This window comes from Anas acuta, chromosome 9, assembly GCF_963932015.1.
Source record: "Anas acuta chromosome 9, bAnaAcu1.1, whole genome shotgun sequence".
NCBI lineage: Eukaryota > Metazoa > Chordata > Aves > Anseriformes > Anatidae > Anas > Anas acuta.
In genome coordinates this window covers 1773866-1787500 of record NC_088987.1, presented here as the reverse complement: position 1 = coordinate 1787500, position 13635 = coordinate 1773866, and the positions used below count along the sequence as shown (strand labels likewise).

Sequence of the window (13635 nt, the reverse complement as noted above, 5' to 3'; positions counted from 1 at the left end):
GTAACATTACGGCCTCGATGCAAAAAAGATTCATGAAAATCCATCCACGGGGCATGAAAATTACAGCTCCCCAGGAACAACCAGGGTGGTTTTCCAATGAGAACTTTTCTTCAGACTTCAATGATTAGCCACTTTATGAAAGGACATATGAGAAAGAAATGCATTTTTTTAATGTTTATTGAAAAATCTTCTTCTCAATTAAATTGGAATCAAATAGGACAACGAGCATCCAGCCAGCCCAACACGTCTACAGTGAGGGAGAACTCCGGCTTGCAGAACATAATTGAGCAGCATGGAATTTTGCCAGGATACTAAGATAAACATAATTACTCTTATTACGAGTGTTAATTAATTGTTTGTGAACCCTAATAGTTGGCTGCTTGGTTTTATAGCTCGTTAGAAAGCCAACAATTCTATTAAGCACCGCTACCCAGCCATGTTGGGATACTCGTCCGTCATCACCGCAGGTCTGAAACAAGGCTGGTGGCAATCAGTGAAGACTGAACTGCTGAAACGAGCTCCAAGGAAAGAAATACAGAGTGATACCTAGCAGTAGTTATTAATACCTCCTGGATAAAGTTTTTTTTTGTTGTTTGTTTGTCTTTTAGGTGATTATTGGTAGAAACATTTACATGAAAAGCCCCTGGATGGAGTTAATCAGTGTTGGTTATGAATTCCTGACCCTCCCATACACCACCCAACTGGTGTCACATCACCCAACTGGTGTCACATCACCCAACTGGTCGTGTCATGGGTGACCTGCAGCAGCTCCACGGGCAGAGCCCTGCGTGGCTTGGCCGGGGCTGCACCCGCGCCTGCTGGTGGTTATTGATTAACGCGCGGCCACGCAGCGCCTGCAGGGCTGGCAGACAATAACTATATTCTCACAAACCGCTGATGGGCTAAACAAGCTATTAATGACAGGCTGCTCTCCATCATCTCAAATGGACAGACTCTGCTGCTTGACCACAAGGACAAGCAGGTTATTGCCTTGAAATCTTATACAAAAGACACAAATAAGATCCTTCTGCTGAAGAAACCGCACGTATGGCTCCACCGTTCATTTTTAGTTGAGCTACTAATAGAAAACCGGACCTGCTCTGAGCTGCAAACAGTTAACCTTTTCTCCAAGGTTTCTACAGCTTGTTAAAATTTGCTACCGGAAAAAGGAATTAGCAAAATACAATTCAGCAAGTAACAACCTAAGTTTTTGGAATACAAGACCAATTCTCCTATATTTAGAACTTTGTAGTTCTTTTTCTTAACTAGCATAAAAATAAATGCTTCCAAGCAGATTTAGCTCTTGGCAGTCACCAGGGAGAGCAGCTGCGCCCACCTGCATGCTCGGGCAGCCCCACGGGACAGCCCTTTTCCCAGGAGGGTGTGCTCAGAAGGAATCCTTCACCACCAGGGTGCTGAGGAGCTGGGGCTGCCCTGAACCTGCAGGTCCCAAGGCCAGGCTGGGGGGATTTGGGGGCAGGGGCCCCTGCACATCCTTATGCACCGACACAGGAACATCCACGTGAACCCGCTGTGAAGTTCTCCAGCCTACAACGAAACTAGTTGTTTATGAACGCAGTTGTTTTTACACTGAGAGTATTCCCAAATAACTATTTGTAAAATACTTGCCAATTTTTGGAAAACCAGCTGTGTGTGCAGCGAGATGCTAGGTACCAGAACGGCAGCTGCCTGAAGCACACATAAGCAGCATAACTGGCTGCAGTCAGGTGAAAGGTGTCCATAAAACATACATACAAGTACACACATCCCATTTTAAATAAAGGATTAAATAGTGGATTGCCCTATCAATATGAAGACTCTTTTTTTTTCCTTGTCAACTTTGGGGAAATGGGAGGAAAACCAGTTCTTTCCAGGTATTTGGACATGCAGTAATTTAAAGCAGAAGAACAAGAGCAATCGTGTGGCTTAACTCTTCTGAGGAATATCCCTATAATTTACTGGAGCTTAAAAGGTCTTTGTGAACTTGTCTGACATAACACTGAGATATAAAAGTTTCCAGTATGAATTCTCCCATCCATGAGTGTCATGGGAAGCTGTTAATTTCCTTGAGCACCTGTTCCCAGGACAGATCTTCTGAGATCACAGGGAAAAGGAAAAAAAAGTCTCAAGGACCTGGAGGTTTTGAAAGATCTTTCACAGAAATACAAAGCAGCTAATGTATTTCATGAAGATGAAATTATTCAAACATACAGTGAGTTACCATGTCAAAGAACTTCAGGTTTCATTACTCTGCAGAGCTTCTTCCCAGTACATTTCCCCCCAAATCCCAGAGAAGCTCTGAACATGAGTGAACACTATTCCTGGTCCACCATCCCCTGCCCATGCTCCTCGAAAACCACAGAGCCTCTTCCTTCTGCACCTGCTGGTTCGAGGTGACGTTATAAATCAGACCTGCAGCTTCAGCTACTGCAGCACTCCCAATTTAGAAAAAGTACCAGTCATGGTCATCTGTCAAGACTACAGCATCTTTATAATGCATTAGAAAAATTCTCTGAACCCATCAGATTACAACAACCTGACACCAGCAGAGGAATGAAACATTTAAAAAATTTATTTAAGAGATTCAACTAGCATGCAAGCTACCTATGAAACTAGCAAACAAGATTAATTTTAAGACTGCTTTTAGAACTATTCATAACATTCAGCTATTTATTCCACTTACAGATTCAAAATACTAGTTGCAATGGAACATTTAATATGCCACCATTATAAAAGGGAAACTGCTGACAACTGTGCCCGAATATACATCGTTTTCATCCTGCTGTTACTCCAACAAGATATTGGTATACAAGCGCCTACAAATCATATTTCCCAAGTGATTCCAAAAATGGGAAGCAACAACAGAAAAGCAATTTTTTTCAAATGCTCATGCAATACACTGCAATAAGATTTTATTTTAATAGCAGTATAGAACAGTATATGTAACAGTATGTATTATTTAGATATTGTATGAAAAATTAAACACGAATTTCAACACTTCTCCTGAGGTATTGAAATATATGTGCCATTAATAGTGAATATTTTGATTTAATGGGATTTAATAATCTGTTTAGATGAACTACTTAATGTTCAGATGATTGCTGATACTAACAGTCTAAGCTCAACGAGCTTCAGACTTGTGACAATATTGTTTTTTTTTTCCAGTTTTGATCAACTGATTAGTTTTTAATGCTAAGTATGTCTTGCCATCACTTGCGGTTTGAATATGTTTACTTAAACCAAAAATATTTTGCATCTCAATTATTATTTTATACTGCAGCACTGAATGGAATTTAAGTCAATACATTATTCATAAAGCAAAGACAACAGAAAAAACAAAGCTGTGCACTTCCTTCAAAGACTTCAAATTACTAAAACATACCATATTTATGCATGCAATATTTGATTGTGTGTGTGCGTTTTTCTTTTTTTTTTTATCACAAGTTTGTTGTTTTCAGATCAGGATATGCCAAAAATCCTACACCAAACAATTTTTGTTTATAATTAAGGCAATCATCAATCCAAGGATTGTAGTCCATTTTATTTCATCTCTACATCAAAAAAAGTAATTTAAAAAAATTAAAATTCCCTTGAAATGGTAAGATAAATGAAAATGTAAGTGCCTTCACATTATAACAGTAAGCTGACCCTCTGGGAAATGGTTGACTTTCTCAATTCAAGGTATTCAAAGCTCATTCAAAAGTGTTCATTTGGAATGCAGATATCAAAGATGATGCAAATGTTCAAGAGAAAATTAAAACTTACCAGATGTTCTAATCCAGCTTTGATGTTTCCAGGGTCCCTGTAACAGAAGAACAGAAGTTCTAAATAGTTGCTAAACCCTTGTCTACAACAATTTATGTTTAACTCAGAAATGTCAAAGCCATGAAATTTCTCAAGTAAAATTTTCATTTTTAATATCTAAATCATTAAAATATTTATGAAGTATTGATTATTCAAATGCATAATTACAGAATTATTTAGAACCTTAAATTTTACCTGCCTTAAAATTGCTATAAACTTCAGCAAAGCAAGAGGACACTAATTTAAAAAATAATTAAAAACAATAAAAATATAATTATCCCACTACCAAATATTGAAATTATTAAAAGAAGACAGTGTACAGTGGTATTTATCAAATTGACATTCAATGGATTTATGGTTCTGCTTTCTCACTGCTTCAATAATAAAATTTGTGAGAGTAATAAAATTGGTGGGTACTTCTCAAAAATGAGAAGTATTGTGGCATTAAAATAGCTGATAAGAGAAAAAAATGACTAAACTATCAAAAAAAGGAAAAGCAAACAGAATTCAGAGTGCAACTTAAAGCATCTTGCTACGTGCATACAGCTCAAGCTTGCCATCCTGGAGCAACATAAACAGTTTGCCCAGTTTGACAAAGTTACCTGAAAAGTGTTAGATGTCTATTCTCTGCCACTTCAAAAATAAAAGAACAAAACAAGAAAAAAAAACAACAAATAATAAATCCCCTAAATCCCCAAGTCCCAAGCTACTAAACAAAGGAAGCTGGCTTCTGCTTTCTATCTGCTTCCAAAAATGTGACGGTATCTTTTGAGGAAGATGGGCTGTAACCATGCCAAACAAGGAGAAACTGTCCCCAGAAGTATTTCAAATAATCAGTTATTGAACTGTATAATGCAATGTAGATTTTATACTTATAATATTATTTTTTCAAGAAATTATTAACCTCTATCAAACCACAGAATTAAAAACAACTTTAGACCTCTGAGACAGCAAACCATGCAAGACTGAAATTCTGTTCTCTTGAACACATAGTATTAGTTACAGAAAGCATAATGTGAAGTTACACAAAAAAAAGGGCTAAAGCATATTAAGTTTTATTATACAGAGTAAGTCCATGTTCAATGGCACATTTTCCAACCTTGCTGTGCTGTACTTCAGTCTCCTTACGTAAAAAGCTTTTATTTTTCAAAGCTTTCAAAAAAGTCTACATGCTTTTGCTCTATTTGAATAAACCATGGATGAATCAACAGAAAAGATGCACTTTTCTTACACCATTATTTAGCATTTTTAAACAAGAAGATATCAGTCCAGTCTGTACAATATTTAAAAAGGAACTGTCTTTCACATCTGTTTTGAGGTGCTAAATGGCCTTAAAGAAATTAATTACTTGGGAAGCATCCAAGAAGCTGATGTTAGGAGCTCCCAAGCAATGGTATAAAACCTGCCCTGCTTAGTGGTCTGTCTCCTCTGCTGTCCCTGTCATGACTTCATCAATACTGGTGCAACTCTTTCTGCCCTGTGCTGAAAGCAGGCTTAATTCAATTATAGGTCTCAAAACTGATAAAAATGGTCCTGAAGTGGAAAATGCGAAGAGATTATTGGCAAATGAATAAAGATTTGTATCGAACTAACACACAAGAGTACAGCAGGTTTTTTTTAATCATTCCCTGTCTTAAGTCTTCTGGGAACAGTGAGTTTCCCTTCCCCTCATGCAGCACATCGATTTCTGAATTAGACTGCAATATTAAATAATTAATATACTTGCCATGATTGATGTTTTGCATTAGTTGAATATTAGGTTATCAATCAAAATCCACTTGGTTTAATGTAATAATATTGAAAAAGTGTCACTGGCTGTTCATCCAATTTGTAGTTGAGGCAGCACAGATAGTAATATTGGTGTAACACAAGGCTCTAACGCAGGAAATGCAGTGGTTGAACATACATAAGGCAAACATTATCAAACTAACCAGGACAAGGTTGAGGTTGTCCTAAATAAACCTTGTGGCACCTGTCACTTTCAATGAAAACCTCCTTCCAGCCGGAGGCTGCCATGCATCAATCAGCCAGGACACCTAGCGAAGCCACGGCATCATTTTATTTCTAGTTAAAAATAATTATCCAAATAAGATTCTTGTTAATACTATATTTCAAATATTGCTTTATGTAAAACCGCAGCTCAGTCACCATGGGCTTCAAAGCATAAACAAACCTTCCATTTTTACTGAATACTTCAATCATTAATGCCATAAAACACTACAAAAAAAGGTAGATACAGCTTTATTCACAACCAGTATTACAGTACCCTTAGAAAGAAAGGCTGTAAGAAAGTTACGTTAATTTAGTTATTTTTATCAGATGATAATGTTTTACTAAACCAGAGTGAAAGTTGACTTAATTTTTGACTAAGTTTACTCTGTGCTGCTATTCAGATTAGTAGCAAACTAGAAGGATCCTGCATTTTTTTAAGCTGTATTTAAAATGAAAACAAGACAATTCATGTTCTTCAGTTCTCCTCAAGTTGTTACCAACTCACTCTCAAGACTTCCCTTGTATTCACAGTTAGCCATTTCCTTTGCCATTGTTTTTTGGTTAGAACCCATAGGTCACAGGATAATTCTGTGGATTACCTATATCTGGGGATATTTTGGAGTAATTCCTAGTCACAGGACAGCTCCGGCAGAACGGCCTCTGGAGGCCTGCGGCCCTTCCACCTGCTCACGGCAGGGTCAACTCTGAGGCCCATTTTACTGACTCCATGGCCCTGCTGAGTGGGCCTTTCCTTTTATCTAGTCCAAACGTCTCTTTTTTCATCTGTGCTGGTTCTCCTTCCTCCCACCAGACACGACTTGAGCCTGGCCTTGTCTCCTCAGCCCGTGTGGCAGCTGCCAGGCGCCCTCATGGCCGTCTCTCCGCCATGTGCCTGGCCCGCGGCCTCCGGTCCCCTCACAGGGCATGTGCTCCAGCCTCTCACCATCTTGGTGGCCCCTACGCCACTCTAAGCAGTCCTAACATCTGATTTTGCTCTTCAGGAGCCAAATGAATAAATAGATCACCTCCTCATTAGCAAGGCCTTTGGCAGGATCCCCTCCACTTCCACAATATTAACTACAAGCTGCAAAGAGCAAGGCCAGATGCAGCAGTTCAGGTCGTGCTACACCACAGTCTTTCATAAATGCCTTTTAATCCCTCTCTTCATGAATGCCAAAGTGCTAGTGTTGATTAGGCAACATTGTCCTGAATTACTATAAAAAAAATTATGATGGAGCCCCCTTCTAAAAATCTGTTGGATCACTCAAAAAACACATACTGATTTCAATAATCTGCCAAGTATCATTTCAAATAAATCCCTTTTCCTTCTCCCAATATTTCTCTTCAATGAAGAACGCTTATAGTCTTCTTGAAATAACTTTGTGTTTTGCCGTTCTCTGTCGTCATGTTAACATGCTTCTACTGCTTCCTCTCATTTAATGGTCTTCCCTACAGATCTTCCTCCGAGCAGCACATGCAGCTGCTACTTTTCTTTTGCATGTTATCAATCCCAACTTGCATTCTACATAAACAACCTCAAAACAAACAGCTGAAGTCTTCAGATGTCTTTATGAGTATCAGACATGCATACAAGAAGAGTGTCTCTTACTAGTCTTGTCTATCTACTCCACTGTAACCTGCACCTACCTTCACCTCATTAATTACCATCATCATCTCGTGTCTCCTATCAACAAACTGTCAATTCCCAACTAATTTTGGAAGTCTAATGAAATACTTAGCACCCTGTAAAACACATTCGGCTACGGAATTTATTACACTAGCCCTGATTACTAAGTCAATATAGCATCACTGTTATTACTCCAAGTTCTGACTAAATTCCAGCATTTGCATAAAAAAAAAAACAAAGAAACAGAACACACCAAACCAGCAAACAACAGCTGGTAGCAACTTCCTTCCTCTCTCAGAATGTGGAAATCCCCCATCCAAAACTCTACTAACCTGTGACAAGACTTTCTTTCAGTGACCGAAAATTTTTCAAAGCCTTTTTTCAAAGGCTTTCAATGGAAATCTCATGATTTCCCGGACCAGAGCTGAGCACTGCATATTCCTGGCAAGAAGAAAATTAGTTTTCCATGTGATTACACTCTGTTTACTTCTACCCTGGGATATCCCAAGACAGAGGGCTGCTCCCTCACTTCTGCTTATTTTATGTTCAATCTTTGATGGATTTAATTTCCTCAGCCTTGAAGGCCTGTATGATCAGATTGAAGGTATTCCAATTATCAAACATTAGAGCAGGAGGAATATTAGGAATAAGGCATTGTGTGCACACAAACACACTCAATTGGTTGGCGGCCTAAAATGCACTTGTGGCCTTATCGCTGTTTAGTGATGAATTTACACAAAGTTTTAAACCAGGTAATGTTCTGGAATAGCTTCACAGACTTTGTCAAGCTCACAAAACATGCCAGACATCAAGAGCAAAACAGTTATAGCCAGATCATGCCTTTGTCCAATTCCAGAAAAAATCAAAGCCTGGAACAGGGAGAAAAACAAACAAAGCCCAACACAAAACCGCCTACTATCAGAAATAACCAGAACAAATACACGTGATTATCACATTTGGATGTTCAGAAGGAACTACGTACTTGTTGCAGAGTCCTGAATGTGGTTTTTAGAAATTGATACCCCCATCATATTCCACTAAATTTTATAGGTTTTGTATTGTTGTGTTTGATGTAAAATTATAGGCTGATGTTTCCAAATCTGACTACAGACCATAAATACTTATTTCAGTAGGCTTTGAAAGACACAACAAAGGTTACTTAAAAACTAAGCCGTATGCTTGTCCTCTCCTCCAATATCATTTTTAAGAGTGCTGAGCCTCCCAAGTGAATAGGTAAATCCAGACCTACAGACTTTCAGTGACAAGCTGGTCCAACACCACACCAGTGGTCTGGCACAACTGCCTGTAAAGGCTACATAACGCATAGAGACAGAACTCCAGCAAGTAACTTACTCTTCAACACTACTAGTTAACATTTTCTGGGTTATAAAAGAAATCCTGAAAAGTAGGGTTTGTATTTTTGTAGCCATAAGTGGAAATTACGTCAAAGGGAAATTACAAAAGACAAGAAGGGAAAACCATACAGGAAAGCCATTTCCTCCTGCCTCTCTTACATAAAGATGAAGAAAAGAAAACCTGACTTTTTGAAAGTAACCAGATGGCGTATACAAACAATACTACCAGTTAAATCTATGAACTAAAAAAAAAAACAAAAAACAAACGGATAAAGTTAAATAGATAATCCATTTATGCCCTCAAAGTGCTTGAAAATAAAGAAAAAAAGATACAGCATGAAACAAAGCCCTGTTGGCACATTTGGGATACAAAACCTTTATGACCACTTGTGAAGTACAGTAATGAAAATCAAAATCCTTGAAATCTAGTACTTAAATAAGTTTAAAAAAACTCCATACTACATTCACCTCAAAGATAATTCCTTGACAACTGTAATGGGTTTAAGAACTGTGGCTCCTAGAGTCTAAAAACCCTGTTTTGTCCCATTACTGGAAGATCTAACCAAACAAAAACAGAATAGTGAAAATGATTTAGCAGTGCAATGCCAACATCAGAGAGGGTACAGGTGAGAGGAAAGACAGGGCAATAATTTGGCTGTTATTCTGATGGTACCAAGCATTCAGAAAAGCAGCATAATACATTACTTGAGACTTTTCTTTTGCACGTAAGAGTTCAACAGGATGAGCTATAGCTAAACTATTGACTTGATGCTACTCTTCGTAGTCTTTTGTGCACAGTAAACTCCTATCAAAAAGAGGGAATGCTTAGGAAGCCCTTCACTCTGACTGCTAGAAAAAGACATCCATGACATTTTTGAAGAATCTTGAATGTTGTTTTGCTCTTAATATCACATCCAATGGTCTGGAATGATCCCGAAGTGTAAGGGCTTCAAAATCTGATGTTACTGTGCTCAGTGGCTCCCCCACTCCAGTCAACCAAAGAATTTATTTCACTCAGGAAAAATGGTAAGAAGTTTGGCCAATTACTAATAAATTTAAATCTAATAAAGATTCAAGAAGATCATATGAAGGTCACTTATCAAAAGCAGGAAGAAGAGCAGGAGTCACCCCCACACACCAACACATACGGAATAACTTGGAACTGCTGAAGAACTCAGATGAATATAATGCAAGCTAAATTGAATCATGCTAAAACCAGGGACTTTAAATAGGACACAAGGTGAAACAATTTCCATAATATGTTATCCTAGAGAAAAGAAAAATCAGTACCCTAGAGACCTTATCAAATATTCAAGAGGGAAAAATATATATAACCCTGTCTCAGAGAGTAAAATTCAAGATTTTATGCAATTGAAATAAACACTGAAACTAAACAGAGGAAGAAAAAACAAAATATAGTGTTGATAGCATCAATATTTCCAAATAGAACCTACAAAAAAAAAATCCTTTTCTCCGTCAGTATTTCACAGATAAATGAGAACCAAAATAACTACCCAAAAAAGCTCCCAGTTTGGTTTCAGCAAGACTTCAGATCAGATATAAAAATCTTATAAACTATCAAAGCAGATTTCTTTATCCCGGTTGCCAGTTCAAGCAATTCCTCAGATAAACCTGAAAATTCAAAGGACCTCATAATTTGCAAGTCCTTGGAGTTTTTATACATGTATGTGTGGGGGAGATTGTTTTGGTTTGGATGCTGTTGGTCTTTTTTCCCCCCCTCCCTATTCAGTGCACAAGGTTCCCTTCCCAAAGAGTAAAACCTTGTTAATCAAGGTTTGAATTCCCAGCAAACATGAGCAATTAAGCTTCAGACTTTGGAGCATCGCTGTCTCTGTTCACCAGATTATTTGGTAGTTTTAAATAAATTAGACATCTTTGGCCTGCTTTACCTTTTCTGTAATATTATTTAGTAGATATTCAATTAAAACACATCCTGTAGGTGAAAGTGTATGAAAACATTTCACTAATGGACGTCAGTGGTAGTAGGAATTGTTGCTAATTAGTCTCAAAGTACAAAACAGATTACAAAAGTAGCAAAAAGCACAGCACTGTAAATGCACAGAACACTGCACGGAATATTAAACAAAGCAGAGCAAGTTTTAATGCCGGTAAGCATAACTATAGTAAAAACTCTCTGGACTAGTAAAGAGTGTTACAGGTTAATGAGGAACATATAAAGAGTGCACAATAATTATCATACTGAACACCTTACCATCTGTGTTTGGATGACTGCAGAATATAAACACAGTTTATCAGCATTAAGTCTGAAACTAATTACACATGCATTTCTATTAGCATACTTTTAGGATAAGTATTTTAACTGTTAGATTTTCTTCAACTGCACTCAACTCTCAGTGTTGAAGAACGTTAAGTTTAAGTGTAAAGCAGTGAGAAAATTTAAATATTCTAAACACTAAAACAATTTGAGTACAATCAATTTTCCATTTTCCGAAAGCTTCTAAATCCTCCTCTTTCACCCAATTACTACTGTACTTAACCTAATGAAATTTTATTCTGCAGGAACAATGCTATTCTTAAACAAATTTTTGAAAAATATAAGATTAAAAACTTCTACACAAAGAATAAACTCCTAGAGAAAAGATGCAAATAAAATTACTATCATAATCTTTTGTTTTTTATTTGCAAGTATAAAACTGAAGAGAAACAAAAGCATGGAACATAGCATCTGTCATATCAGAATATAAAAAGATGATCCTGGCACAAAATGAAAAAGCTCTAATTCATTTGCAAATCAAGCCTGCCAGTTCTATTTCAAGCTGGCGGTAACTGTCAAGAGTTAACAAGATAATCACTTTCAATCCTGCCTTCAATGGTACATTACACTGTTATTCCATTCAATAAGGCCGTTCTTTGGGGCACTAGATGAATGGTTTTCATTTCTAACTCACACAAAAAGTTGCAAAAAAAATCCATGGGGCTTAAGAAAGAAATCCCTTTATGGGCATTTATCTGCCGGCACTTGCTTTTAGGCAAAATGAGATATTTGGATACATTGGTGTCCATTCACTTCCTCTATTCCTTCAGGCCCTCGGTCTACTGATAGAAAAAAAAGAAAAAGAAAAAGCACCACACAAGGAAACCTCAAGCCCATTTCATTTTTTTTAAACTATCTCTGCACATTAAACAAGTTCTGTAACATCTTTTGTAAACGCTACGAGTACGCACAGCTCACCACGCCACACAGAAGTCACGTCGTATTTAAACAGATCCGTCGTTGTTTAACTTCATCACAAACTGCACAAAATGTAGTGAATGCTCATGAAAATTGTGCTTAAGGAAACAATAAGCATGTTCCTCATTAAATGTTTAATAAAGTTAACAATTCCTATGAAACAAGTTAACATGAAATTTGTCCGTATTAATTACTTGTACTTTGGTTTTGAAGATCCTGTTTTATGCATTCATTCCAAATGGATGAAGTCTTTTAGGTAAAAATAAAAAATAAAAAAAAAAATCTATATTAAGTATTTAAAACTCACTTGCTGGCCAACAACTTTCTACTAATCCCTGTGGAGAAAAAACAAACAGAACAAAAAAACCTTCCTGCTTTTGCTCATTGCTCAAAACCCCACTGTAAGATACTACCTGCACGTTACGGTTGTTTTGTACAGGTATGCATTTTAGTCCCTGTAAAACATTCAGTAATATCTTCTATTCTTCTGTACTAACTTCAGAAACAAATCAATAAATCTCACTAAATTTTTTATTATTATTATTTTTAAATAATGCCTATCACTCTCAGTTCACATGAAAACAAAAACAAACAAAAAACAGTAATATCTGTATTTAATATTTTCACTGAATTAAGTTTGTCCAGATTTGGGTCTCTTACCCATAGTCAATGCCAACAAGCTCACAACCAATACCCATCCGTAAGTACAGTTTACTTATTTTTTTAATAACCAAAAATATTTTTCCTGAAGCTGAGGGACCCATCTCGCAGTCCTATGCTATGTGCATACCTTAAGGAACTTTTTTGGGTCATCTTCATACGCCATCACTACAAGTCAGACAACTTTTTCCTTACGCCCCCAGTGCAAATGCTTCGTTATAGGAAATGTTTCTGCTCTGGGAAATCTGAACAGCTCAAGTTACCAAGTTAGCAAGGCTTTGGCTTTGCTCTTTGCACCTCAAAAGTTTCTTCAGAGCTTCTGAACAGAGAGATGCTCTTATATTCCAGAAATACTGCAACAAACCCAAAACGCCATGCCTGGATTTACGTAGCACAAGAACACAGCCTTCTCATGGCCCTACAGCCCCTACTCCCTGCAAAGAAAGAGCATCAAATAAGGATGAATTAAAAGCTCACACACTTTGGAAAGATCTTGAAAGAGCACGAGACATTGCTCTTTCTTAGAACACAACTTGAACACAAGTAAACAGATGGATTTTAAATAGCAGGTCGTCCCCCCACTAACTATGCAAGGCTAATTCGTTCCCCCAAAAACAAGAGCCTGCCACAGAATTTTGTGATCTGCTCTTCTGTTTTCCTTCCTCTCCAACCAGCAGTGGTTCGACCCCTTAGTGTTCAAAAACAATCAGATAGGAAAAAAAGACAGCCAGCATTCAGAGGAAAAGTTAAGATGTGCAGCACGGTAATTTTTCAGTAAAGGTAGGTATTTGTCTCTAGCCTTCAGAGCTGATAGATTTCCACGGATTAGACGAAAGACAAGGATGAGCCAACAGTCCTAGGCCACATGCACTGGAAGCCAAGACCAAGACAAGGCAGGTTTTCACATTTCCATTATTATGGAGGACACACGCAGCACTCTGCAGCCACGGTCAGCTCGCTGCGACCCACAAAGTGCCACTTTG

General features: G+C 37.6%; 1 protein-coding gene across 3 annotated transcripts in view; it reads right to left on the bottom strand.

Moving 5' to 3' along the window:
• Positions 1 to 13635, bottom strand: part of RSRC1 (arginine and serine rich coiled-coil 1) — a 139766-nt gene that overhangs the window by 70719 nt on the left and 55412 nt on the right. For all 3 annotated transcript variants that reach the window (XM_068691850.1, XM_068691849.1, XM_068691851.1), the window contains one exon: positions 3766 to 3802. In XM_068691850.1, the coding sequence (XP_068547951.1) occupies positions 3766 to 3802 (37 nt within the window). The remainder of the gene's footprint in view (positions 1 to 3765; positions 3803 to 13635) is intronic.